The sequence below is a fragment of the Cucurbita pepo genome, chromosome LG19, assembly GCF_002806865.2.
Source record: "Cucurbita pepo subsp. pepo cultivar mu-cu-16 chromosome LG19, ASM280686v2, whole genome shotgun sequence".
NCBI lineage: Eukaryota > Viridiplantae > Streptophyta > Magnoliopsida > Cucurbitales > Cucurbitaceae > Cucurbita > Cucurbita pepo.
In genome coordinates, this window is record NC_036656.1 from 6,869,535 (window position 1) to 6,896,993 (window position 27,459).

Below are 27,459 nucleotides of genomic sequence, written 5' to 3' on the forward strand. Positions count from 1 at the left end.
TTATTAAAAGAAAAAAGTTGTTGAATACATGTTTGTTCGATAAGTATTGTTTAAATTAAAAAAACGGGATTTTAGAAATAAATGTGCAACTTATTTTAGTTTGAATTAGTTATGAATTAGTTATGAAATATATAATATCCGTAATCTTGAAGAATATATTAGTTAGAAAATATATCTTAGATATTCAGTTGGATTTGAATAGTAGTATATTTTATTTTATTATCAGGATTAGTTAGTTTATATTTTATTTGTAGATATTATTTAGTATCTTGTATCCTATTTAAAGGTTGTGAATATCGATCAAGATTGAACATTGGATCCGAATTCTTTTTCTCATTCTTAAATCTGAGTAATAATATTTTGATATCTATGCACATTTTGCGTCAACAAATAGCTGAATTATNTTTTTTTTTTTTTTTTTTTTTTTTTTTTTTAATTCCTTTCTCAAATTCAACATTTATACATATTTTATTTATCAGCAAAAATGTAACCCAAATGTTTGGGGTTCTTGTGTTGACCTCTATATCAATCTAACTCTAACTCGCTTTCTCCTCCATTCAACATTCCAGATGAAAACGCAAAGTATATCAGCACCATGGTTCCCAAGCACGACCTGTTCCCATTTTCAATACATCAAATAAATGAACCGTCTCTAAATTGCTATGCTAGAGAAGGAACCAAATAAATCAACTTACAGTGTGGCGCACAACATAAAAATCTTCCTGGGGTCCAAGTACCAGCTGCAAGCTTGTGAAGATCGCTTAAAGCTGCTTCTTCTAACGCTCAGTCTTTCCGTGCCGCCGCAACCGTGGCCGGTCGATTTCGCAATCTCATGGCTCAGTGCGCCGCTACCATTTCCACCACCGCCCAGTTCTTCCCTGGACCCCAACCCCATCACCACCGCCTGCTTTTCGAGCGTGCTAGCCGCTCCAAGTACCACACCGCCTAGACATTTTTCATGGGGAAAATTCTAAATTAAAAAAAAAAAAAAAGAAGCTCCAAAGTGTTCATGTTCCCTTCTTGTCTGTTGTTGAATCTGGCAAGTGCTATGCACGTGCATCAGAAGCTGGTGTTTCAAGTCACTTTACCTATTGGGGACATGGACTGTTCTGTGTCATCAGCAGCAGCACCATGATCTTGCCCGATTTTGTTTCCGCCACGCAACGTACCTTTTCTGCTAAAATTCCTCTGCCGTTTCCGTAAAAAACAACAAAACGTCTCCTTTTAATCCTCTGATTAAATTACTTAATTTGTATTTTTATATGAACTTAATCTTAAACGGGAAAGACAAAATGAAAGAAAGAAACTCACGGAAATGCTTGAAGACTGAGAAATTTCCTTGGTGGTACTACTGGAAAAGCTGTCCATATCGATGATGAAGCTATCGGGTTTTGTTGTGTACTGAGACCTGTTTGTTTGATCGGAAATTAAAATTTTGTCGGGAACCACTGCTTTTTCTACCCCATTATTCACTTCCCCAGAAGGTATCACCTGAACCGTTTTAATTTATAAGTGGTTTGGAGTAAAGAAGAAGAAAAAGAAAACACCCAAGGCTCTTCTGGGAATTAATGGTCATCGGTAACAAACACAATTAATGACCCGAAACCGTAAATTACATTAGAATAATAAGAAATACGCTTACCGACTTCGGATTGTCCGCCGATTCCATTGAAGAACAAGAAGCAAGAAATGAAGAACGACTTGAATTTACAGGAAGAGCTTCAAGAACTGATTAGATGAAAAAGAAAGAGAAGAAAGAAGTCAAAATTTGGGGGAAATAAAGAGATAAACAAACCCAACGAATCCACTGCGATCCAAACCTGAGAATGATTCCAAGGAATCGGTTGTGGTGCTTCTTCTTTCGTTCTTTCTTCCTGTAAACTGCTACGAATTACGTACTATGAATGGATACGAATACAAATTAGATACAATTCTAACTGGATTTTGATCTTGAATGCGTTGAGCAATTTGCTGATGAAGACAGAGGAAACAAGAACAGAGGAAACAGAGGAAACAGAGGAAATAAGAACAGAGAATGAATTGGGAAATTTGCAGTGTTTCGGTCTGGATTATATATTAAACAAATCATGCCATTTATCACTTTAATTTATCTTATACATAATCAAAATAATAATTTGAAGTTTTTTTTTCTGTTTTTAGAATATCATATTACAGATATGGTAATAGATATGCTTTTAATTAATGGAAATTTATCTTGGATTATAGTTATATAATTATGTTTATTTCTATACTAAACAAAAATTTTAAATTCCGAATATTAGAATTGGCCAGCGATAAACCCAAAAAAAGTAAAACATAATAATTGAAAAAAATTTAGATAAATTTATAATTTCTGTTTTAAATTTTTAAGAAAGAAATTAAAATTAAAATATATACTTAACCATAAAAAAAAATTAAAATTGATTTTAATTTTTACCCTTAAATACATTAAAAATAAATAAATAAAGTTTTTTTTTTTTTTACTTGGTAAAAAACTGATGATGGGTTGAATTATTATTTTCCTTAGGTAATTGGATACCTGACAGCAATTTAGAATTAAATAAATACATTTTTTATCAACAAAGTCGGATATTTTATTACGAACAGATTGTTATGTGTCATAAAACATTAAATGGTATAAGTATATGTCCAAATACATTAATGAATATGACGGTAAGAAATGAAAAAAAATATATATCTATAAATGTCTTAATATCTTTTTTAATTCGATAATACGTAGAATCGATATAGTTTCTTGACTGATAATATATATCTTAATCCATAGACTTATACTTAAATTAGCTTGAATAAAAAACTAAAAGAATGGCAGGTATCTTTCACATCCCATACTTGCCATTCAACCTAATCAACTAACACAAAATTGACCTTAACCTATTTTTTAATCATTATTCAATAAGTTGAATTAAGCTCTAAATAGTTGAATTAAGCTCTTACAGTCATACTTTCGTTCGAAGTTGGCAAAAGTAATAATTTATCATTTATACTTTTAAAATATATAATAAATATTAAGCATAAAATGACATAATGGACATTCTTAGGCACATATATTATTTTTAATTTTATATATCAAAAAACAACCAACGAGTTGATATATATATATATATGTATATCAAATTGAAAAGAAATAATATCAAGCATGCACTGGGTTTTGTTTTCTAGAAAATACAGCTCAAAAGAATTAAGAACTTATCTTTATAGTATTTATTATTTAAATGGAAATTTAAATTTTGTAGGGTTGGAAGAAAGACAACTTCAATTTTTTTTTAACCAACTTGACATTTCAATTTAATATATATAGTTTACTTTCCTTTATAATGTTGGCAAACTTTGTTTAAGAAAAAAATATCTATAATAGTCTATATAACTTATTTAAAAAATGAACTTGTACAAGTTCATAATTTATTTATTTATTTTTCTTTTCGAATATTATAGACATTTAATATTTAACCAAAGAACTCAACATATAATTATATTTTCACTTGTCAACCCTTCACCATTGGAAAATGATTATTCCTTAAGATTAAATAGAGATTAGTGTATAATTTGAATGATGACTAATGGACAGAAATTGAAATTACGTCATTTTCAACCGCTACTTGTCCACCCCAACTAAAAAAACCAACACTTGTCGTTTCTCACAAGAATTTAGAATCATATTTAAGGGAGAGAAAAAAAAACCATCACTTGAGCCAGACTTGGAAGGACTCTGGCGAACGTTGAGGAATAATCTGCGGAATAAGTGGAGGTTTTAATGGACGGTATGGTACCATTAAAATTGAAAACTATACTATATGCTTCAGAATGTGACATGAAAAGTTTATAATATATGGGCGCGTAATTGGGTTCATGTCTGGTAAATTAATATATGGTAAGTTGCATAAGGTCTAGGCTGCACATTCTGGATTGATAAAATGGCACTTGAATTCTGTTTAGACTGCCTCATAGTTGGTCTTTTGTCAATGAATTACTATTTTATTTAATGTTTTTGAAAGGAAAGAAACAGAGAAGAGAAAGCAGTAAACTAATTATTTTTCCTAGTAGGAGTTTATTCCGGTAGATGGATGAAACAGACATGGATGCACTGGATTGTGCTCAATCCAGAAAGTCAAAGTTGGCACGGTTGGGTACGTGCTTCAGCTGTTTCTTTCAAGGTCAAAATGGTGACCATTTCTGTAACTTTTGCTTCAGGGGAAAACAGCAAAAGCCCATTCGCCCTATTAACAAGAAGGTTATGGGACAGAGTCCAATATCAACCCCACTATAACTAACGTGGGACACCTTGACAAACCCACCGGCCCACCAGCTAGTAGATATTGTCCTCTTTGAACTTTCTCTACTAGACTTCCTCTCAAGGTTTTAAAACACGTATTCTAGAGAGAAGTTTCCACACCTTGACAAGAGATGTTTCGTTCTCTTCTGCAACTGACGTGGGATCTCACAAATTGGAAGTACACCACAGTTCAATAGCTATGTTTAAGATTTAGATTAAAAATGGAGTTTGCCTACTCTTTGTAGAAGAATCCCACTCTAAATCCATGAAGAATAAGGAAAAACCAAAAAAGAAAATTCTTCAAATGGCAAGGACACTGAGCATTGTGAAATAGAGTACATACAGAGCATCAACCACCTAGATTGCAATGTTTAATAAATTAATAATCTAATCAAAATATTAAAATAAGTATCTATTGATAGGTCAGCTAAGGATCTAAAAATGCTAGTCATAGCAGTAATTACCTACACCCTTGCATGAACTGCATCTCCAACCTCATATGATGTCAGTACATAGCAGACGAAAGAAGCTTGAAGTTCCTGATTTCATTTCTTCCTCGATGACTGAGAAAGCTTAGCAATTTGCCTTCTCCACGCAGAAATTGGTATCTGCAAACATTGATGGATTTTATAGTTACATGTGCTGACAGTTAACATCAGTAACCAAGAAGTTTGATTCACTATTCTAGAACCATCAAAGTGTAGTAAGTATACAAAAGTGAAACCAGTATATAATCCTTACAGCAGGAAAGCCACCATAATCCCCAGGTTCCTTAATGTCTTTGGTGACACAACTCAGGGCAGCAAGCCGGACCTGCAGACTTCTACTAGTTAGACACCGTAATCCAAAACATATTTATCGGTGAAAGCATACAGGAAACATATAGATCTATTTGGTGCTTTTGTAGTAAATACTAAATCCAACTTGAAGAGATATACTTTTGATCCAATTGATACATGATCACGGATAGCTACTCGCCCACCCAATGTCACATAGTCCCCTATCCTGAAAGAATTGAACCACCCAAAGTCATTGCTGGAGGAGTTTCATCAGAAACTGAACTTAAATTGAATCGGCAACAAAAGAAATCACAACAGAGCTTGGAAGAAGCAAAAAGATGTACGTGACGGATCCTGCAATTCCCACTTGCCCACAAAGCATGCAGCAATCTCCAATAATTACATTATGACCGATCTAAATAGCCAGGAAGAGATTGATGATGGTCACTATGACAATTTTCGACTATGGAGTACTGGTGTGTGTGTGTGTGTGTGTGTGTGTGTGGGTGGGTGGGGGGAGGAAAAACCTGAACCAAATTGTCAATCTTTGTACTATTGCCTATGACAGTATCTCTCCAGCTGCATAGACAGATCACTATATTAGTATTTCAGCTCAGCCTACTCCCAAAGGCAATATTGCCAAGAAAACATAGACAGCCCATTGCTGCAGTACCTTCCTCTATCAATGCATGTATTTGAACCAATCTCTACATTCGTTCCAATCTTAACATTCAGCATCTAAGAAAGATGAGAAGAAAATATAAGACAACCACTTCAACTCCTTATATAAAAAGGAATTTGATATTGGCAATATCTTTATCGTTTCTACCAAACATAACTATGCATCCTGAAACCAATGATGTAGGATCAAGAATCCCAAAATCACAAGTAATTATCAAATATAAGAGATTGACACTTGAAAAGCAAAGGCTGAAGTCTGTCAAATCAAGTAGTTCACTAATTTATGAGTAGCTATTAAACTTCTCCATCAAAGGATGTAGAAATAATGGAAACAAAGGTTTATGACACAAACTTGAGGTTTCTTTTTCATAGTCCCGTGCTCATCCACAAAAAATCCAAATCCTGCAAGGAGAAAACTTTGGAATTAGCATTTTGATTTTGATAGTTCACCTTGGAATTAAGTCATTCAATTGATGAATAAAGATGGTTAAAAGATCATAAATACTGCAGTTAAACGTTCCATGGAGGACAATCACTTGGCATTTGAGTATTTGGGTTGGAATTTTGACATATAGGCATCAATGATAGATATATGCGTCTCCTCTCCTATTATTTAATTTATGGGAAGAAACTTATGGTTCCTCTAATTCCCAAGAAAATTGAGTTCAAGAAAATCAGCCTTACCATCTTGACCAATGCACACTCCATTGTGGATAACGCAAAAATCACCTACGGTGCAGTTACTAAGTGCAACATTATACCTAGAGATTGCAAAGTAATTCCATTACAAAGAAAAGAGCAAAAAGCAGGACGCAAGTGTAAGATCTCATTATTCGAAAACTATGGAAAGCTTTGTGTGAATCCCGTCAAAGAAGAAAACACACCCAATCCTTGTTGATTGACCAATTGTAACAGCATCTCCAATAACAGATCCTGATCCAATACGCACACTTGCACCAACGACAGAGTTCGAGTGAACCACAGCACCAGTCTCGATGAGTGCTGTAGGATCAATGCAAGCGGAGTGGTGAAAAGTCCCACCTCCATTACGCCATGTCCGAAATCCATTGCAATTTACTGCAGCCTCATTTTCTACTTTGCAAACGAGAAAGAAAAAGAAAAAAAAAAAAAACAAGAAGAATTTTGGACTTAAAAATCAGCATAACTGAAATGCAAGAGGTGGACAAAAGCTAAGGCTTACCAGAAGAGACAGAGCAAGCATTTGACTCATTCGAAGAGTCGGAAAAACTACAAAGGCTACCGAAGCGAAAAGGGAATCGAGTTCGGCAACTAGGACCGGCACGAATACACTTATCGGAAATGGACCCAACAAGTGAAGTAGACAAGCACCGAGCAGCATCGGCAGAAGCTAACCGTCTAAGAAGCACTTCCATGGCCAACAGAATAAGAGAAGTATCTGTCGTAGCTAGGTTGGCGCTGATTCTGATTCTGTCGAAGTAACTGCTAATTAACTTCCTCCGACGGGACGAGCAGTAACTGTGCGTATGACCGAGCAGAAGAGCAACAGAGCCCAGAAAATTGGATTGAACGGCGCCCCCCTAAAGCCGATTGAATAGGTCTCCAGAACATCGGTTCGTTTTCTTTGACTTGACGACGCTGACGTGTTTTTTCTTTTTATATATTCTATTTCAAAAAAATAATTTAGATAATTGTTGCATTTTTTTTTTACCCTTTAATCAATTTTCACTAAAATACTTTCTGCGCACAATAGTTTATTTTCAACAAGTGCAAGAAATTCAAAGAAAAAAAATTTAAATTTAATCAATTTAAGGATATGCTCGAAATTATTTAATTAAAAAGAAAAGATTGAGATCTTCTTGCTAAGGACGCAAGTCTTAAACATTGTTTTTTTAATAAGAAAAGTATACTGACATTATTAAAACTAAATAAAAAGTTGAAATTTATTAATAAAAAAAATAGAATGGTCGTGAAAAAGAGCACATTTTTGGTGTTTGTATAAATTTTTCAACGGGTAGTTGAGGGTGAGTCAGGAAAAATGGTTCTTTAAAGTGGAAGTTAATGATAACTCAGAATTTTCAAAATGGAACTACGCGTTAATATTACGGACCTGATGACCGAGACCGTGGACTTGGGAAGTCCACGACGGTTGGTTGGCTGTCCTGTCCAATTCATATCAAACAACCGAGAGAAGCTGATGTTGTTGCAGAGGGATGATGGAGATGGGCAGTTTCAGTTTAGGAAGGATTTTCTACCTCGCCTTCGTTATTGCACAATTGATGTCTACCACAATTTCTCAGCCGGAATTTTTATCATACAAATGTTCAGAGAACGCTAACTACACCAACAACAGCCCTTTCAAGAAAAATCTCGACAACGTGCTCGCCTTAATCACCTCCAACTCTAAAACCGACACCCGGGTCGACTACGGTTTCTATAATGCCACCTCCGGTGAAGATCCCGACAAAGCCAACGCTAAGGTTCTTTGTCGTAAAGGCGTTCCCTTGGAGGACTGCAGATCATGCGTGAAGGAATCAGCCATCAGGATTGTACAAGACTGTCCAAACCAGAAGGAAGGTGTGGGATGGTACAGTAATTGCCAAATACTTTACTCAAACAACTCTGTTCACGGTGAGATAAGCATCAATTCCGCGTCGCGAATTGCTTACAACTTGGATCAGGCCCCGGATGCGATCAGTTTCAATGAGAAACGGAGAGAGTTGTTAGATCGACTCCGAGAGGAGGCTGCGTCAGGGACTTCAATTCGCAAGTCTGCCGGCGGAGATGTCAAACTTGAAAGTCCGAATACGTATACCATATATGGCCTTGTCGATTGTTTCCCCGACATGTCGTACTTCAATTGTGATGTCTGTCTCAGTCGTCTTCAAAGTAATCTTCCTAGTTGTTGTAACGGCAGCATAGGGGCGAGATTAACTGTGACAAGTTGTCAAATAAACTACGAAATCCACCCTCTCTATGCGGCACTTCTCTCTCCTCCTCCTCCTCCTCCTCTTCCGCCGCCCTCAGCTCCTAATCTCCTCCCTCCATCTTCGCCTTCGACACTAGGTAAGGACATGCTCTGTTCGGTGTTCTTTTCTCTTTTTTTCCAACATAACCTCATATTTTCATACTAATTTTGTCCCCTTCTTTGCAGAAAATAATGGCAATACTACTAGAACTGTTATAATTGTTGTGGTGTCCATCGTTTCAGCCATCATTATCATCGTTGGCATTTGCATCGTTGCGAGATGGAGGAAGAGAAAGCACAGAAGACCATTACAAAATCTTGAAAGTGAGTGGTTTACGCGGTTAGACGAACACGACTCTTCATAATAGTATGATATTGTCCACTTTGAGCATAAGCTCTCGTAGCTCTGCTTTGGGCTTTCCCAAAATACCTCACACGAATAGAGAGAGTATTATTTTATTATAAACCTATGATCATTCCTTAAATTAGTCGACGTGGGACTTCCATCATCCCCTTCCTCTGTTTTGTTTTTTAGATGACAGTCTTACTTGGATGTGTAGTTTTTCAAAGAAGTTTACAGCTTTGATCCTACAAATAACTTTGATGTTCATGTCTGAATCTTCTCTTAGCTGTTGCTCAAGGAAACGCCACTGATGAAATTAGCGGGGTGGAGACGATTCAATTTAATTTTGACACAATTAAAGAGGCAACTGATGACTTCTCAGACGAAAACAAGCTGGGACAGGGTGGATTCGGAGCTGTTTACAGGGTATGAAAGGAATTAAAGAGTATGAATCAATGAATTTAGAGCTGTTATGAGGTGTTGTGTTATATTCTTACAATAAATTTGATGTTTATATTTTCAGGGTAAGCTTCCTAATGGACAGCATATTGCAGTGAAGAGGCTTGCGCACAATTCACAACAAGGCGACGTTGAATTCAAAAACGAAGTCCTTTTGGTGGTGAAGCTTCAGCACCGGAACTTGGTTAGGCTGCTGGGTTTCTGCTTGCAAGGAATCGAAAGACTTCTCATATATGAGTTTGTACCAAATGGCAGCCTTGACCACTTCATATTTGGTATAACTTCTGTTCTTTCTTTGGTCTGCACAAATTGGAAAGGGCATCATTCATATAATTCACAAAAATCTAAACATCCATGTAGATTTTGGAGAGCGGACAGAGTTAAGTTGGGAAAGACGGTACAAAATCATAAACGGCATTGTACGAGGACTTATTTATCTTCACGAAGACTCTCGTCTTCGAATCATACATCGTGATCTCAAAGCTAGCAATATTTTGTTGGATATAGAAATGAATCCAAAGATTGCGGATTTTGGTATGGCAAGATTGTTCGATGTAGATGAGACTCAAGGCAACACAAGTAGAGTTGTGGGAACTTAGTAAGTACAAATTTTGTTTAATTATTTTCTTCAATAAATCTTTTGAGTAATCTATTGTTCGTACTTTTGCAGCGGTTATATGGCTCCAGAGTATATACTTTACGGACAATTTTCAGTAAAATCAGATGTCTTTAGTTTTGGTATTTTGGTTCTTGAAATTTTGAGTGGTAAAAAAGGTACTTGTTTTCGCAATGGAGAAAACGTCGAGGACCTCTCCAGCTTTGTAAGTATATCGTTTAATTACAGTTGAAGTTGATACTAATAGTTAAATAACCGACGCCATGGTGGATTTTGTTGCAGGCATGGAATAATTGGAGGGCAGGAACAACAACAAATATCATAGATTCAACGCTTGATGTTGGTTCAAGAATTGAAATGATAAGATGCATTCACATTGGATTATTGTGTGTTCAAGAGAACGTAGCAGATCGACCAACAATGGCTACAGTGCTCATGATGCTAAGTAGTTCTTCTCTCACTCTCCCTATACCCTCTAAACCTGCATTCTTCATGCATAGCATCACCGATGAATCCAACACAATGTTAAAGCGGCATAGGGGTACTCATTCTGAAGCCAAATCTCTTCGAACTTCGGATAATGACATTTCAATTTCAGAGTTTCATCCTCGTTAGAATTTCATCACTCAAATATTGTCGAATATCATCTATTCTTTGCTTCTCTTAGATTTAATTTTGTATATCTTGATTTATGGATTCACTTCTAAACTTCCATCTTATAAAGTCTCCTAAGAAAGTTTGTATATAATTCTATTTTCTCTTTTATCATCATAAAATACGTTATTATGAACAACTCCGCTTCGAGTTAACACAATTTTGACGTTTATGGTGAGTTTTTATTGCGTTTGAACCGAGACCATCCATCAATATTTTTATGTCTACTAATGATAGTTGTATATCACTGATATACATTAAGAAATGGTCAGATTTGAAAAGAACACATTAATGGCTCGCATAAATTTATCCAAACGGTAGTTGAAGACTAGTCAGAAAAAAATGGGGTTCTTAAGTCGAAGTGAGTCATAACTTAGAATTTTCAAATGGAACTATGCGTAAATATCACGGAGCTGATGACCCAGACCGTGGACTTGGGAAGTCGACGATGGATGGTTGGCTGTGCTATCTTGTCTTTAAAAAGAACCGAGGGTAGCTGATGTTGTTGCAGAGGGATAATGGAGATGGGCAGTTCGAGTTTGAGAAGGATTTTCTACCTCTCCTTCGTTATTGCACAATTGATGCTTACCACAACTTCACAGCGCGACTTTTTTCTGTCCAAATGTTCAGAGAACGCCAACTACACCAACAACAGCCCTTTCAAGAAAAATCTCGAAAACGCACTCGCCTTAATCACCTCCAACTCCAACACCGACACCCGTGTTGACTATGGTTTCTATAATGCCACCTTCGGTGAAGCTCCCGACACGGCCAACGCCAAGGCTCTTTGTCGTAAAGGTGTTCCCTTGGAAGACTGCAGAACATGCGTGAATGACTCAGCCCGCAGGATTGTACAAAACTGTCCAAACCAGAAGGAAGGTGCGGGATGGTACCATCATTGCCAAATCCTTTACTCAAACAACTCTGTTCACGGTGAGATAACCATCAATTCCGCCTCGCAAATCGCTTTCAACACCGGTAAGGCCCCAGATGCCAACAGTTTCAACGAGGAACGGAGAGAGTTGTTAGATCGACTCCGGGAGGAGGCTGCGTTAGGGAGTTCAATTCGCAAGTCTGCCGGCGGAGATGTCAAACTTGCAAATCCGAATACGTATACCATATATGGCCTCGTTGATTGTTTTCCCGACATGTCGTACTTCGATTGTGATGTCTGCCTCAGTCGGCTTCAAAGTAATCTTCCCAGTTGTTGTAACGGCAGCATAGGGGCGAGATTAATTGTGACAAGTTGTCAAATAAACTATGAAATCCACCCTCTCTATGCAGCACTCCTCTCTCCTCCTCTGCCTCCGCCCTCATCTCCTAATCTCCTCCCTCCATCTTCGACTTCGACTTCGACACCAGGTAATGCAATTAGAGCTGTCTTATTTGTTGTTGTTTCAACACTCTGTTTCCACTACTCATCGTACTTGACATGCACTGTTTGAACTTGAACCATTAAGCACATAGCCTCATATTAACATACTAATTTTGTCCCTTTCTTTTGCAGAAAGTAATGGGTATACTGCTAGAACTGTTATCATTGTAGCGGTGTCCATCGCTTCAGCCATCATTCTCATTGTTGGTATTTGCATCGTTGCGAGATTGAGGAAGCGAAAGCACAAAAAATCATTACAAAGACTTGAAAGTGAGTGCTTTACGCTTCCTCCGTTTTGTTTTTTAGATGACAGTCTTACTTTGATCGTGTAGTTTTTCAAAGAAGCTTACAGCTTTCATCCTACAAAGGACTTTGATGTTCATGTCTGAATCTTCTCTTAGCTGTTACTCATGGAGACGCCACTGATGAAATTAGCAGTGTGGAGACGATTCAATTTGATTTTGACACAATTAAAGAGGCAACTGATGACTTCTCAGACGAAAACAAGCTGGGACAGGGTGGATTCGGAGCTGTTTACAAGGTATGAAAGGAATTAAAGAATATGAATCAATGAATTCGGAGCTGTTACGAGGTGTTGTGTTATATTCTTACTATAAATTTGATGTTTATATTTTCAGGGTAAGCTTCCTAATGGACAGCATATTGCGGTGAAGCGGCTTGCGAACAATTCACAACAGGGCGACGTTGAATTCAAAAATGAAGTCCTTTTGGTAGTGAAGCTGCAGCACCGGAACTTGGTTAGGCTGCTGGGTTTCTGCTTGCAAGGAATCGAAAGACTTCTCATATATGAGTTTGTACCAAATGGCAGCCTTGACCACTTCATATTTGGTATAATCTCTGTTCTTTCCTTGGTCTGCACAAATTGGAAAATGCATCATTCATATAGTTCACAAAAATCTAAACATCCATGTAGATTTTGGAAAGCGGACAGAGTTAAGTTGGGAAAGACGGTACAAAATCATAAATGGTATTGCACGAGGACTTCTTTATCTTCACGAAGACTCTCGTCTTCGAATCATACATCGTGATCTCAAAGCTAGCAATATTTTGTTGGATATAGAAATGAATCCAAAGATTGCTGATTTTGGTATGGCAAGATTGTTCGATGTAGATGAGACTCAAGGCAACACAAGTAGAATTGTGGGAACTTAGTAAGTATAAAATTTTTTCAATTATTTTCCTTAACAAATCTTTTGAATAATCTATTGTTGGTACTTTCACAGCGGTTATATGGCTCCAGAGTACGTAATCCATGGACAATTTTCAGTAAAATCAGATGTCTTTAGCTTCGGTATTTTGGTTCTTGAAATTTTAAGCGGCCAAAAAGGCAATTGTTTTCGCAACGGAGAAAACATCCAAGACCTTTCCACCTTTGTAAGTATATTGTTTACTTATAGTTGAAGCTGATACTAATAGTTAAATAATCAACGTCATGATGAATTTTGTTGCAGGCATGGAATAATTGGAGGGCAGGAACAACAACAAATATAATAGATTCAACACTTAGTGTTGGTTCAAGGATCGAAATGATAAGATGCATTCATATCGGACTATTGTGTGTTCAAGAAAACGTAGCAAATCGACCAACAATGGCTTCAGTGGTGACGATGCTAAGTAGTTCCTCACTCACTCTTCCAATACCCTCTAGACCTGCATTCTTCATGCATAGTATTACCGGTGAATCCAACCCAATGTTAAAGCCAGACGGAGATACTCATTCTGAAGCCAAATCTCTTCAAAATTCAGATAATGATGCTTCAATTTCGGAGCTTTTTCCTCGTTAGGTTTTCATCACATGTGGTGGTAATATATTTTGCATTTTGAGAACATATATATACATTAAATAATAGAATGGTTGTTCTATACTAAGTTTATTGTTGAATGGACTATCCAAAGTGGTGTTTACCTATAGTATTATAGGGATGATGAATTTTTGTTACGTTCAAATATAGACGACCCGTTAATTATTTTTACATATGTGAAAAGGGAACTAATTAATTATTTTTATTTTTATATATGTAACATTACATATAGATTCTTTTTCTATTTTCAACTGGAATATTCTGACCTTCATAATTGTGTTAATTTATCAGGGTAGCGTACATTTTCAAAATTTCCCATCATGATATAAACAAATAGTTTGCTGTCAAGAATAATTGAACATGGTCCGTGACAATTATGAGTTTCCATTAATTATATTAACACATAGTCAATATACAAAACTCAAACGGTGTCTGATATATATAATAGAGAAGGACTGAGAGGAAGCACAAAGCCAAGCAGCAATGGCATTCTACCTTCTCCTGGCTCCTCTGCTATTGATGGCCAAAGCTTCTGCTCACCCACACTTCATCTCTCACTTCTGCATTGACACCGCTCGTAACTTCACAGCCAACAGTACCTTCAAGACCAATCTTCACCATGTTCTCTCCTCCATCACCACCGAAAAAAAACTCAGCTACGGCTTCTACAGATTCTCTCATGGACAAGGCTCTGACATAGCCAATGCCGTCGGTGTTTGTATACCCGACATCAAGCTTGAATCGTGTCGAAGCTGCCTCAACGACTCTGTTCATCTTCTAACGAAGCTCTGTCCTAACCAGAAAGAAGCAATTGGATGGTATGAAAATTGCTTCCTGCACTACTCAAGTCGACCCTTGTCAAACCAAATGGATATCAGGCCAATTTTCATGACTCAATCGACAGAAAACGCAACGAACACAGCTCGGTTTATTCCAAGGCTAAGAATCTTGTTGAATAGTCTGAAAAGCAGAGCTTCTTTAGGTGATTCTCTACACAAATATGCAGTTGGAAATATGTCAAGTTCAGGGCTGGAAACAATATACGCTCTTGTCCAATGCCTACCTGATTTAACTACACAACAATGTGACGATTGCTTGTCTTCCATTTTCAAGAAATTCCCAGATTGTTGCAGCCGATCCGCTGGGATTTTCACCCCCAGCTGCATGGTGAATTATAAACCAACCCGCTTCTTTGACAATAGTAGGCCAACTCTGCCGCCAACTCCGCCATTGATGGCAATATCTACAGCGTCATCGACCAGTAACGAAACTCGGGCAGTAGGTATGTATGTTTCTTTTAGTTCATCTTCTCAGAGCAATGTGAATTCTGGATTTAAGTTTGGTTTGAATGCAGGGACAAAGAATGTGAACACCAGAATTCATATTGTGATCATAATGGTTCTGTCGGTACTTTCTTGCTGGATTTTGATAGTCTGCATCTACATGTTTCTGAGATCCAGGAGGATTGAGCAGAGAGTTGAGACTAATTAATCTCTTCTTCTTGTTATATTTAATTCATTATAGTTGACTTCAATTCCAAGGTTGACTTTAAATCCGGCGAATAATCAAGCAGAATGGAAATTTGACTTTTTTTTTTTTTGCTTCTAATAACGGTGGTTAACGTGAGGCTTGTTTGGAATAATGGAACTAGAAAACCTCAACAGGAAATCATAAAAAAAAAAAAAAAAAACTTAAATTATTTGAATTATTAAGAAATAAAGTCTATATTTTAAAATAAACTAACCTTTTTATTATCGATTATTGTTTAATGATTGGGAGGTGAGAGATAGAATAACAAGGTCAAATTGAGCCAATTTAGTGAAATATTAAATTTTATTTAAAATTTAAAATTTCATATCAGAGATTTTTTTTTTTTAATTTTTATTTTTTTTGTAAATCTACTATATATATTGTTTACAATTTAAAGATCTATTATATATCGTTTAAATTTAAAAAATATTTTATGCACCTTTGAACTTGACTAAATTTTAAAATTAAATCTTTAAAAATTTTAGGGGTTGCCATTAAGACTAACGGAAGAAGATCTCCTCTAATCCGACGGTCAAAAATTGTTCACACTCAATATCGCGCCCATTTCTCGGGTTTTGATAAAGACCGTAAATTTGCACCCAATTTGCTTGTTTCTGATCAAACCCTAGCAGGCGAAACAACCCCGATCTCCTTCTCCGGTTATGGCTCCCAAACGTCCGTCACCCTTGGATGAGCCTCCGGCAGCGTCTTCCTCTGAAGAAGAAGAAACTTCATCGGGCGAGGAAGAGGAAGGCGGGTCGAGAGGCGGATCTTCCTCCTCATCCGAAGAGGATGAAGATGAAACACAAGCTCTGACTCAAAATCAGAAACTGAAGAAGTCTTCTGCTCTTCCTTCTACTTCTGCCGTCGGAAAGAAACCCGCACCTAAGAAATCTGAACTTGTTCCAAACTCTCAGGCTCAGTCTTCTTCCTCGGAAAGAGGCTCCGGATCCGACTCCGATACGGATACTGAGTCCGAACGAAATGTGAAGCCTATTGCCTCTAAGCCGATGGAAGAGACTCCGAAGGTGAAAAAGCCCAGATCCAAGCCTTCTGCCTCAGCTACGCCTGCGAGATCGTCTTTCAAGACCCCTAGTGACACGACAAGAGATGCCAAGCGAGCAAGGAAGAGTTCTGTGGCTGACGCTGATGATGGGGCAGTCGCAGAAGACGATTCTAAGAAATCTGTTGACGAATCCAAAAAGCTGTTTCAGAGACTGTGGAGTGAGGATGACGAGATTGCTATACTGAAAGGTATGATTGATTACTCAGCCAAGAAAGGTACTGACCCAGCTTTAGAAATGAATTCCTTTCATGATTTCATCAAGAAATCTCTTCACGTCGATGTAACCAGGGCCCAGTTAGTGGATAAGATACGTCGACTGAGGAAGAAATTTAGGAATAATGTCGATAGAGGGAAGAAGGGTGCAGACCCAACGTTTTCAAAAGCCCACGAACAGAAGGGTTTTGAACTGTCCAAGAAAATATGGGGCGGCGAAGGATTTGCTCGCACTCCGGGTGTGGAGCAGCTGAAGCTCAATGTTAATGGCACTCCTAATAAGAATCAAAGAGGTAGCACCAGTAAGACACTGGCTTCACTGAAAGCTGAGTTGCTTCCTTCTCCAGAGGCCTCAAAGGAGGATGGTAAGATGAAAGTTAATGATAACGAGGCTCCGTCAGGTTGCATGGATGGTTTTGTTGCGTTTGAAAGGTCTTTTGGTGCTGTTGGCTTGCCGGAAAGTTTTTTGAAGCCAGGATTAGAGCTAATTAGGCAATCCAAGAGAACAGAGCTGGAGGAAGAGTGGAAGAAATTGCATGTTGCGGAATTAGAACTTTTTCTGAAGAAGACTGAGTTGATTAGGGACCAAGCAAAGTTGATACTGGAGGCGTACAAGTCATCTGAGAAGTAAGGATTTAGACATTGGACAGCTTCCATGTTGATAATTCAGAGCTCAAATTGTTCCTGTTTGTTGTTTTGTCTAGTATTTACTGATTGCTATACTTGTAGTTTGTCTGAGTTTATGATTGCCTCGAGGCCTTAGGGTAATGTCCTACTGACTATGCTTCAACCTCTACTTCCGTTGGTTAGGCTCTGCCATATGTATTTGGTGTTGACGTCTGCTTCTTCTAGTTTGATGTTCTCCTAAAAACATCTATCTTATATTTTCTTCATCATGGTTAAGCAGATCTTCCTGTCTTACGCTGATATGAGTAGTTATAATATCATTCAAGATGTTTGTAGAATGTTTTCTTTCTTTGCTGTGTTTGAGAATTGAAGATCATGAATATTGTGAGAATTGCTCACTTAGGTGCTTCGGAGTAGTTTTTTAGAACTGTTTGATTCATATTTTTTTTAATTGTTTGCAGCTTATGATCTTACTCACTTCTCACAACCTTTGTTTTTTGTTTTGTTTTTAATATAAATATAGTTATAGTTATTAGTCATACAATAATCTTAGAACATTGTTTACAGTTTCTTCTCAAGTTTGAAGATAATTGTAAAAATATCTGTCCGATCAGAACTTTTTGTGTTTTTAATCCCATTTTCAAATTGCATATTACTTACTGCATTAGTTCTTGTAAAGGGAGGAGTTTCTTTCTTTCTTCGGAGCTCTCTCAACCAAGATGGGAACAAGAGGAATATGATTTTATATTATCAAGGAGAGAGCTATTCCCAAATTTGGGATTAGTTCTAGCTACGAATTGAAGCAACATGCAGACATTGAAAACAGTCAATTTGACAAAATCTTACGGTTGAAGAACTGTGAAGGAACACAATGTAAAGTTCATCAAAGAGCTAAACGTGGACTGTAGCTCCGGCAGGGTTCCCCTGTGGCTGTGGCGGCTTCATCTCATCCCTGATGCCTGCTGTGGCAGAAATACAATAAGCAACTGCAAACAAGCCGTGCACGAAGCACACAATCCCCCCAATAGACAGAAGATGATTATGAGCAACCCCGCATGATTCTCTCGACCTTGTGTTATACATCGCCCCGGAGATAAGCATTGAGAATCCAACCACAAGCGCAATCCTATGTAATCACCATTTGAAAACATTGCATCAGAGAACCATAAGGGTCGCGTCGATCTTGAAAAAGGTAGGGAAGGCTGTTCTTACCATGCAAAGATGAGCGAACACACAGCAATTTGCTTGGTAGAGGTTAACCTTTTGTATTCTTCAGCAGATCGAACATAAATGCACCCACCAATCAAATTGGCAATGGCGTGAGCAATGCCAAGAAGTATGGCTGCAGCCAAGCCTAGCTTAAAAGCATTATAGCTTGGGTCTTTACACTCAAAAATCCACATTTTCAAATGGTTCACCTATCAAAAGTGCACAAAATAATGAGGGGGAAAAAAAAAACCAGATCTTTAACAAAGAATTTTCGTACAGAATTTTCATTCCAGCCTTCGTATACCTTGTTTTGAGCTATTTCAGCCTGAATTCCAAGAATTCCAGCCGTAACATCCATAATAATAACCAAGAGGCAGACAAGAAAACCATAAGTTCTCTGCATTTCTTTCAGAAGCAAATGGAAGGAACTCGGTCGGCAGAGAAGTTGAAGAAAAACCACAGGCAAGAACTGTATGGTTTGTGAAGGAAGCTTTATTAAGGTGCGAGAGAGATTAAGAGGAGAGAATACGAATAAAGGGAAGGGCCAACGTTACTGGCTAATAAACTTACATGGGATGCCTTAGATTTAGCTGTAACAACGAAGTAAAAGCTTCTTTTCTCCTCCAAAAAAAAATTTCCTGCGTCTTCCTTTTATGTTTAGATGCCGATTCTTGACACAGGATGCAAGAAAGTGGAGCATCTCCAGCAGAGCGGGGTGGGAATCCTTCTCTTATTGCCTCACTAGTCTTTCTTCATCTCTTCAAGCTGTCAAATCCATCAAAAAGCTATTTGGAATATAACATGATTAAAAGAGCAGGGCTCCTTTTCTTTCTTGTGATATTGTTCATTTGGCTACTTAGGTATCTCCGGTAGTCTCATTATTTTTAAAACGCGTCTTTTAGGGAGAGGTTTACACACCCTTACAAGAAATGGATCTTACATGAACTGAAGTGTCATCTGGTTCCCATGATGAAAGATGTCTGTAGCTAGTTTGGCCCGTGTTTGGTCGCTTAAGGAAAGTAGTGGCAATGTATGTAGCTGACTTTGTTCCTCCACCATCGTTCTCGTTTCTAATGTTGGGAAAATGGCGGCGGGAGGTCACTACAGGAAAAGTTTCATTATGGTTTTTAATTATCAAGAGGAACTGATGCCGCACGCTAGGACAGTCGAAAATTTTGGTAGGCCAATGAACGCTGAACTCGCATAGCTTGGGTGGTCTGATATGGATCTCCATGCCGAGGATCAATGAGTTTCAGAGATGATGAATTGGTCCCTTCAAAGCCTTCTAAACAAGAAAGATGATTTGCTTCCTGTGAAACCAAGCGAGTCATTTGCAAATCACACTCCTAAACAAGATGCTTTGCGGCCAGCCAAACTCTATGAAAACAAGTTGAATTCCTTTGTATCGAATTGAGATATGTTGAACTTCCTGTGTTTTAACATATTCATTGAATGTCTCTTCCAATTAATTGTTCATATAGGTCCTCTGTCGTTGGAAAATGCATTATCATTAAGCTCAATTATCATGCTATGATTGTACATAATTCTGTAAGCACCATGGAAACCAGAATGAAATTATTGTTATCAGAGACAAATGGCAATGATGCTGAGACCCAAAAACTCTCAATCTCGTTCATGTTTCCATAATAAGTCGTAATAACTCGATAAAAAATTCATCCAGATCCCTGTTTAATCAAATTGCTAGAGGAAAAAGAACGTCGATTTGACAAACAACATAAAATTGAAGCCGAAGAAACATATAGAAATAACTTTATCAAGTGCTCGTCTGAGGCAATTCCAACTTGAAATTTAAATAATTGTTCGAATTGCACAGTTGCACAAGGTCACTTGCTTCTTCAATCTTGGAAGCTTCAACTAATCCATCAACAACACGCTGCACCTCTGCTGCATTAATAACTAAACGATTATCAATGGCCTCCTTGCACAGTTCAAGTGCCATATCAAAATCACCCTGTTCGGTAAGTAAGGGGAGAAGTGCCCTGTAAGTTGATCGATTCGGAGTAGCTTCCTTCTCCTTCAGTTTGTAATACCATTTTTTCGCCTCCTCCAGATTCCCATCGTCACAAAAACCTTTAATCAGAGCATTGTAACTGGACACATTTGGCTTGATTTCTTTCTCCTCCATTTCTGCTAGCAACCCAATCCCTTCTTGCAATCTTTTCTCCTGAACCATTCCTCGCAACCTCGCATTGTAACTTATGAGATTAGGAGCAAGGTTCTTGTTTTCCATCACACTCCACATGTTTTCCGCATCTAAAAAATGACCCTTTCTATAATATGCAGCTAAAAGCGTATTGAAGGTAACCAAATCTGGCTCCATCCCGTTCTTTTCCATGTTATTGAAGAACAGGATGGCTTTATCCAAGGCGTCCATCTCGCAGTACGCATTGATAACAATATTGTACGAGATCACATTAGCTTCAATCGAAAGTTCCTCGGGTAAATCCCGAAAAATCGTTTCAACTTGATCATATTCCTTGGCATTCACACAAGACGCCAGAAGGGCATTAAATGACTTCACAGTCCGCTCGCAATTCAGTTCAGGCAATTCATCGAACAGCTTGCGTGCATGACTAAACATACCCGCTTTCCCATAAAGCATAATGAGGCGGATCGCGAACCCTTCATCCGTAATATCGTCATACTTCTTCTGAGCTTCTATAAGATCCTCAATCATGGAGAATTTTTTATGGACAGCAAGGCGGCGAACTGTAGAGTCAAAGATACCATGCCTGGCGCGGAAGCGCTCGGACTCGGAGCTCTTTATGAACTTGCTGACAAGCTTTTGAAGACGGTGTTCAACGGTGAGAGGGGTAGCAGCGGAGGCGGAACCGGCGGTGGGTTTCGATTTTCTGGGTTTGTTTGTGGGTGAGGAAGGAGGCGAGTGGCTGGGTTCGTTGGTGGATGAGGAAAGAGGCAAGGGGTTGAGTTTGTTGGATTTGGCTGCAGAGGAGCGAGGGAGGTTGAAGACCCCATGGAGGCGACGGTACAGGGAAGAGGAAGACATTTTCGACAGAAACAAAACTAGGTTTGGAGTTTGGAGGTAAAAGCAGAGAGGAGGCTGTCGTCGTTCTAGGAATTCGAAATCCCTCAACAACGATTTGTTTGATTATTTATTTGGGCCGTTTTAATGTTCAAGGCCCACAACGATGCTTTATTTGCTTATTTGGGCCATTGTTATGTTCAAGGCCCACAACGACACTTTATTTACTTATTTGAACCATTTTAATGTTCAAGGCCCACCACGACGCTTTTATTTACTTTTTGGGCCGTTCTAATGTTCTAGGCCCACAACAACGCTATTATATGCTTATTTTGATCATTTTAATGTTAAAAGCCCACAACAACGCTTTATTTGCTTATTTGGACCATTTTAATGTTAAAGACCCACAACGACACTTTAATAGTTTATTTGGGCCGTTTAATGTTCAAGGCCCACATAACCCTTTTATTTACTTATTCGGCCATTTTCATGTTGTAGGCCCTCAACGACGCTTTATTTGCTTATTTGAGCCATTTTAATGTTAAGGGCCCACAAAAACACTTAATTTGCTTATTTGGGCCATTTTATAGTTCAATGCCTACAACGAATCTTTTCTTTACTTATTTGGACCATTTTTATGTTAAAGGCCCAGAACAACGCTTTTATTTGCTTATTTGGGCCATTCTAATATTATAGGCCCACAACAACACTATTATTTGCTTATTTGGGCCATTTATTGATAAAGGCCCACAACAACGCTTTTCTTTGCTTATTCGGGCAACTTTAATATGAAAGGCCCACAACAACGTTTTATTTGGTTCTTCGGCCAATTTATGAGTAATTTTCATGCTAAAGATGGAGCAACGCTTTATTTGCTTATTTGGGCCATTTTAATATTAAAGGCCCACAACGACAATTTTTCGTTTAGTTGGGCCATTATTTGGGCCATTTTAATGATCAAGGCCCACAACAACGCTTTATTTGCTGAATTGGGTCATTTTAATGTTAAAAGCCCAAAATCACGCCATATTTGCTTATTTGGGCCTGTATTTGGGCCATTTAAATTTTGAAGGCCCACAACAACGCTTTATTTGCTTATATCGGCCATTTTAATGTTAAAAGCCCAAACTATCGTTTAATTTGCTTCTTGGACCATTATATGGACCATTTGAATGTCAAAGGCCCACAACAACGCTTTATCATCTTATTTGGGCCATTTTAATATTAAAGGCCCACAACAACACTTCATTTGCTTATTTGGGCCAGTATTCGGGACATTTCAATGTTAAAGGCCCATAGAAACGCTTTATTTGCTTATTTCGGCCATTTTAATGTTAAAGGCCCATAACGACGTTTTATATTCTTATATGGGCCACTTCAATGTTAATGGCACATAAACAGGTTATTTGCTCATTTAGGCCATAATAATGTTAAAGGCCCACAACGACGATTTATTTGCTAATTTGGGCCATAATCTGGGCCATTTCGATGTTAACGGCCCACGACAACACTTTAAATTCTTATTTCGGCCATTTTAATGTCAAAGGCCCACAACAACGTTTTATTTGTTTAATTGGGCCACTATATGGGCCATTTTAATGTTAAAGGCCCAAAACAACGTTCTTTTGCGTATTCGGGCCATTATTTATGCCATTTTATGTTAAAGCCCACAAGAACCCTTTATTTGCTTATTTGTGCCATTATTTGGGCCACTTTAATGTTCAAGACCGACAACGACTGTTTATTTTCTTCTTTGGGCTATTTTCATCTTAAAGGCCCACAACTACGTTATAGTTGCTTATTTGGGCCAATTTAATGTGAAAGGCCCACAGCAACGCTTTATTTGCTTATTTGGGCCGTATTAATGTGAAAGGCCCACAGCAACGCTTTATTTGCTTATTTGGGCCGTATTAATGTGAAAGGCCCACAATGACATTTTATTTGCTTATTTATGCCATTTCAATGTTAAAGGCCCACAACGACCCTTTATTTGCTTATTTCGGCCATTTTCATGTGAAAGGCCTTTAACAACTCTTCATTTGCTCATTTGGATAATTTTAATGTTATAGGCTCACAATGACGTTTCTTTTTTGCTTATTTGGGCCATTTTTATGTTAAAGGCCCACAACCACGCTTTGTTTGCTTAAATGGGTCAATTTTATGTTGAAGGTCCACTTAGTTGTTAGTACATGGGCTTGTAACAATGCAGAGGAGACCCACTCAGGGCAGGGAAAGCAGAATTTCAAAATAAACCACCAAATCGTAGCAGCTGTCCGGTCCCATTTGCAGAACTATAGTCGCTCCATATACGTAGAATAAAAACACTAGATATTCAATATAAAGACAAAATATAAAAGTTGGGCCTGAATTAGCCCAATTTGAACACTAAGATTGATTCGACATAATACAGAGCTTTTAGTCTGTGTTTGTTTTTATATACATAAACTATATTATTAACATTTATGTGTTGCGCACCTTATAGAATTACTTTTGTCTACCTTATTTATGGCATGTGTGAGATTATTATGATTAATTACATGCTCATAAATGAACTCATCATAATTGTGACATACGAAAAATACCCATTAATATATAATAATGTTTTTTTTTTTTTTTTCCTTCTAAGATTGTATGTACATAATGTTGAAAGACTTTTATGTAACAACTCTGATGACATCAGTAACATAACCAAAGCTCAAAGTTGAAATATGAAATGAGAAAGAGTATATTATAATTAAAAAGAAGAATGTGTGGGAAATTAAATACTTAGAAGAGGAAGTTGGTGTTTAGAATATTATATTAGTGGTTGAACAAATCCTCAATTTTTTAGACAAACTTGCAGATAAAACCGAATAAAAAGCACGACAAAAGGCCAACATGTATAAAACAAATGTTTTTGAAACTGTAAATCAATTCCCCACACTTTTGTTTTACCTAACTAATACATAATTTGTGCCACTAATCATTACTTTAATGCCCGGTTTTGGAATTTAGTTTATGGGGGAGAAGCAAGGGTTGACCCTAACCAAGATTAAAAAAAGTATAATTAGTTGGAAAATAATTTGACTTCATTAAAGAGGTCAATTAAGATTTTGGTAAGGTCAGAAAATAAGATTATTTGTATTGACTCAATTATGATACGATCTAGACTTTGGTATTGCCCACATAAACAAATAATTAGAAAGCTAGTAACTTAAACCTTCTAACCTCTACACTATGTACCAAGAGAGGAAAGGAGGAAACTTGGAGTAGGTCCAACCCATCTTTCAACTCCATTTTAGCCATTGGGATATCAAAAAATAAGATCAAACCTATAATGTTTGTTACTATTTATAATTATTTAGGTCAAATTTTTTGGATAAAGAGAAATTCTTGGTTTCAAGAATAGGTTTCCATGGATGCTTGAATAAGTGATGAAGATCATAAAAAAACAAAAATGTTCCAACCCCATTATTATATTCAACGGATGAAGATGATTAATTATATATGTATCGGTTAACTAATCTAATTTGTGAAATCTCCTCTAGGATTTTAATTAAAGAGTATTAAATGTTAAGTCGAGGCGAAGCTTCTCTTAACCATTCTAAATATTGTTGAATGATGAAAGTCCCACGTCGGCTAATTTAGAAAATAATCATAGGTTTATAAATAAATAATACTTTCTCCATTGATGTGAGACCTTAAGTCATGAGAACTTAAGCTCAGAGTGGAGAATATCATACCATTGTAGAGAGCATAAAGGTTACTCTATCGAGTATCATATATTTTTGTTTACTTAAATCAATAAAAGACCCAAGGTCCCTTGGGTCTGCAATTTGCATTAAAAAAATACTTTACTCATGGGAATTCGATTCTTACACGGATGTCAAACGGGATTCATGCCTTAAAAGACTGTTTATATTAAAATTAATTACACTTTAGAGAGAGAGAGAGAGAATCGGAAGCAATTTTCCGACAAAGATTAGATGAACCCATCAACTCACACAATTCCATATGTTTTTACCTCTCTTAAACCTTTTTTTATTATTGTTATTATATTTTCTAAATATATTATTTTAAAACTTTGAGATTGATGCAACTTTTTTAAGAGTATAATAAATTCTTAATAAATATATATTTAATGAGAAATTTAGAATTTAGTAGATAAGTCCAATAATTAAATTTGTAAATGTAAATATTTAAAAGTCAAATAAAAACAAATCTTCATAACTTAATAAGAATCTAGAAGTGGCCATTTTCAGATTATTCTCAACTCCTTTATCTCCTTTATCTTCATTTATTTATTCCTAATGAAGTTTAACATTCTATTCTATTTTAATTTTTATATAAATATTATTTTATACCTTTAAATTTTGAAATTTGACAACTGAATACCTTAGATATTATGTAATATATATAATTTTATACCTTAGATGTTATAATTGCAAATAATAATAATAATAATATAGTGTATGAATTCAATGATGTAACATATACTTTATTTATTTATTTATTTATTTATTATTATTATTATTATTATTATTATTATGCGTGTATAGATAAGTGAACTGTATGTATTTAATAATGAGAAGAATTAAATTATTGGGTATTTTTTGTGAGTTATTTACGATAGTAACCTGTTGTTACAGATGTTAAACTAGAAAAAATAAAATTTTATGTATTAAATTCAACAATTAAATTGTCGTGGTTATGAAAGTTAATGCTCTAAAATGGAATTAAATGAAAGTATATAGACATACGAGTTTGGTTTAAAAATATGGAATTATGAAAGAGTAGAAAAATAATTAAACGTAAATATAATTATTTTTTGTGGACGCGCGTCGCGCACGTGTCCGTTGGTGGCAGAATGACACGTGATCCAGGGCATTCTTCCACCATTCTTACGGGGCCGACCATGTCTGACTCATGTCCTTTCCTATTTTGTCGTTTTGCACACCTCACGAGTACCTCATACTGACGTCACTCACTTGTACCTTCATCTTATACCTCGTTTCAATTATTTTTTATTAACTAAATTATAAAAAATGCACAAAAACTTCAGAATTGTTTAATTTTTTTTTTTTTATATATAAATTTTGTAATATTTATCAGACACGTTATTATTTATTTATTTTTAAATAACTTTAGGATAAAAATTCAGTAAAAGAAACAAATCTATCTCAACTTTTTGCTAAGAAATTTGAACATTTTAACTTTGCAGATAGACACAAAATTATTAAAATTTGTTCACAAAAAGTTGACATTAAGATGTTATTTGATTTAATAGAAATTCTTCTCCCAAAAATGGAGATATAAATTCGTATACCATTTAGAACATGTAAACCCGTCATTTAAATTTAATTGTACCCATTAAGTTTAATTGATGTATTATGAAAAACGAATTCTCTAATTAATAAAATTTATATATATTTCGAATAGGGTAATCTAGTTACATCTCTATTAATATACGATTGAGGGTAAGGTACTAAGTAGTAAGTATTTAATGTAAGTGAATAAGATAATAGATATAATAGAAAGATATGGGCATTTAACTTATTGGGTGGCAAGAGTTATATGAGTAGCGATGTGTAGGGTTATAAGAAATGATGATCGAGGAGTTGAGGTGGATTCTTTAAAGGTCAAAAGGACAAAGAAGAAAATCCAAAGAGAGGGAAAGAGAGAGTGGAGGAATTTGACCTAATTCCCTCATTTCTTAATCAACCCTCCACAACAAAGCTACGCCACATGTTAAATCATAAGACAGTTAAGAAGATGAGAAAAATTGAATAAATTAGAGGTCAATGGGTGGAGAGGCGGAGGTTGTACGTGTAAGGTAAGCGAAATGATTTGGGGAGAAGAAAAA

General features: G+C 36.6%; 8 protein-coding genes across 16 annotated transcripts; 4 read left to right on the top strand and 4 right to left on the bottom strand.

The window, feature by feature from the left end:
* Positions 1–422: 422 nt before the first annotated feature.
* Positions 423–2,063, bottom strand: LOC111781429. 3 transcript variants are annotated; one of them, XM_023662008.1, is made up of 7 exons: positions 1,821–2,060; positions 1,643–1,728; positions 1,312–1,491; positions 1,089–1,188; positions 850–945; positions 696–804; positions 423–613 (listed from the first exon to the last, which is right to left on the bottom strand). In XM_023662008.1, exons 2-7 carry the CDS (start codon positions 1,667–1,669, stop codon positions 526–528), a joined length of 600 nt encoding a protein of 199 aa, XP_023517776.1. In that variant the 5' UTR covers positions 1,670–1,728; positions 1,821–2,060; the 3' UTR covers positions 423–525. The 3 variants fall into 3 exon arrangements, with proteins under 3 accessions (XP_023517776.1, XP_023517777.1, XP_023517775.1); XM_023662009.1 differs by having other exon boundaries at positions 696–945; positions 1,312–1,408; positions 1,821–2,063; XM_023662007.1 differs by having other exon boundaries at positions 696–945.
* A 1,491-nt stretch (positions 2,064–3,554) lies between these two features.
* On the bottom strand, positions 3,555–7,389 carry LOC111781428 (probable UDP-3-O-acylglucosamine N-acyltransferase 2, mitochondrial). Of its 6 annotated transcripts, none has more exons than XR_002812983.1 (11): positions 6,953–7,377; positions 6,636–6,846; positions 6,436–6,512; positions 6,104–6,153; positions 5,744–5,808; positions 5,598–5,649; positions 5,415–5,485; positions 5,230–5,296; positions 5,033–5,104; positions 4,756–4,899; positions 3,555–3,749 (listed from the first exon to the last, which is right to left on the bottom strand). XR_002812983.1 is itself a non-coding variant. In XM_023662003.1 (10 exons), exons 1-10 carry the CDS (start codon positions 7,143–7,145, stop codon positions 4,837–4,839), a joined length of 921 nt encoding a protein of 306 aa, XP_023517771.1. In that variant the 5' UTR covers positions 7,146–7,377; the 3' UTR covers positions 4,655–4,836. The 6 variants fall into 6 exon arrangements, 3 of the variants coding, with proteins under 3 accessions (XP_023517771.1, XP_023517773.1, XP_023517774.1); XR_002812982.1 differs by lacking the exon at positions 3,555–3,749 and adding an exon at positions 4,572–4,648; XM_023662003.1 differs by lacking the exon at positions 3,555–3,749 and having other exon boundaries at positions 4,655–4,899.
* A 418-nt stretch (positions 7,390–7,807) lies between these two features.
* Positions 7,808–10,844, top strand: LOC111781426 (cysteine-rich receptor-like protein kinase 29). Its single transcript, XM_023662000.1, has 7 exons — positions 7,808–8,796; positions 8,885–9,022; positions 9,328–9,467; positions 9,565–9,775; positions 9,861–10,098; positions 10,171–10,321; positions 10,399–10,844. Exons 1-7 carry the CDS (start codon positions 7,944–7,946, stop codon positions 10,729–10,731), a joined length of 2,064 nt encoding a protein of 687 aa, XP_023517768.1. The 5' UTR covers positions 7,808–7,943; the 3' UTR covers positions 10,732–10,844.
* A 340-nt stretch (positions 10,845–11,184) lies between these two features.
* On the top strand, positions 11,185–14,069 carry LOC111781427 (cysteine-rich receptor-like protein kinase 29). Of its 2 annotated transcripts, XM_023662002.1 has the most exons (8): positions 11,185–12,132; positions 12,278–12,415; positions 12,547–12,686; positions 12,784–12,994; positions 13,080–13,133; positions 13,227–13,317; positions 13,390–13,540; positions 13,618–14,069. In XM_023662002.1, exons 1-8 carry the CDS (start codon positions 11,289–11,291, stop codon positions 13,948–13,950), a joined length of 1,962 nt encoding a protein of 653 aa, XP_023517770.1. In that variant the 5' UTR covers positions 11,185–11,288; the 3' UTR covers positions 13,951–14,069. The 2 variants fall into 2 exon arrangements, with proteins under 2 accessions (XP_023517770.1, XP_023517769.1); XM_023662001.1 differs by having other exon boundaries at positions 13,080–13,317.
* Positions 14,070–14,451: 382 nt separating this feature from the next.
* LOC111781701 (cysteine-rich receptor-like protein kinase 29) lies at positions 14,452–15,459 on the top strand. Its single transcript, XM_023662389.1, has 2 exons — positions 14,452–15,250; positions 15,323–15,459. Exons 1-2 carry the CDS (start codon positions 14,452–14,454, stop codon positions 15,457–15,459), a joined length of 936 nt encoding a protein of 311 aa, XP_023518157.1.
* Positions 15,460–16,086: 627 nt separating this feature from the next.
* LOC111781430 (probable transcription factor At1g61730) lies at positions 16,087–17,742 on the top strand. The gene has a single exon (XM_023662010.1). It carries the CDS (start codon positions 16,161–16,163, stop codon positions 17,406–17,408), a length of 1,248 nt encoding a protein of 415 aa, XP_023517778.1. The 5' UTR covers positions 16,087–16,160; the 3' UTR covers positions 17,409–17,742.
* A 384-nt stretch (positions 17,743–18,126) lies between these two features.
* LOC111781431 lies at positions 18,127–19,331 on the bottom strand. The gene is made up of 4 exons (XM_023662011.1): positions 19,184–19,331; positions 18,918–19,082; positions 18,617–18,822; positions 18,127–18,530 (listed from the first exon to the last, which is right to left on the bottom strand). Exons 2-4 carry the CDS (start codon positions 19,014–19,016, stop codon positions 18,296–18,298), a joined length of 540 nt encoding a protein of 179 aa, XP_023517779.1. The 5' UTR covers positions 19,017–19,082; positions 19,184–19,331; the 3' UTR covers positions 18,127–18,295.
* A 1,056-nt stretch (positions 19,332–20,387) lies between these two features.
* LOC111781702 (pentatricopeptide repeat-containing protein At1g55890, mitochondrial-like) lies at positions 20,388–21,641 on the bottom strand. Its single transcript, XM_023662390.1, has one exon. The coding sequence runs from the start codon at positions 21,639–21,641 to the stop codon at positions 20,388–20,390; it is 1,254 nt and encodes a 417-aa protein (XP_023518158.1).
* Positions 21,642–27,459: the final 5,818 nt, after the last annotated feature.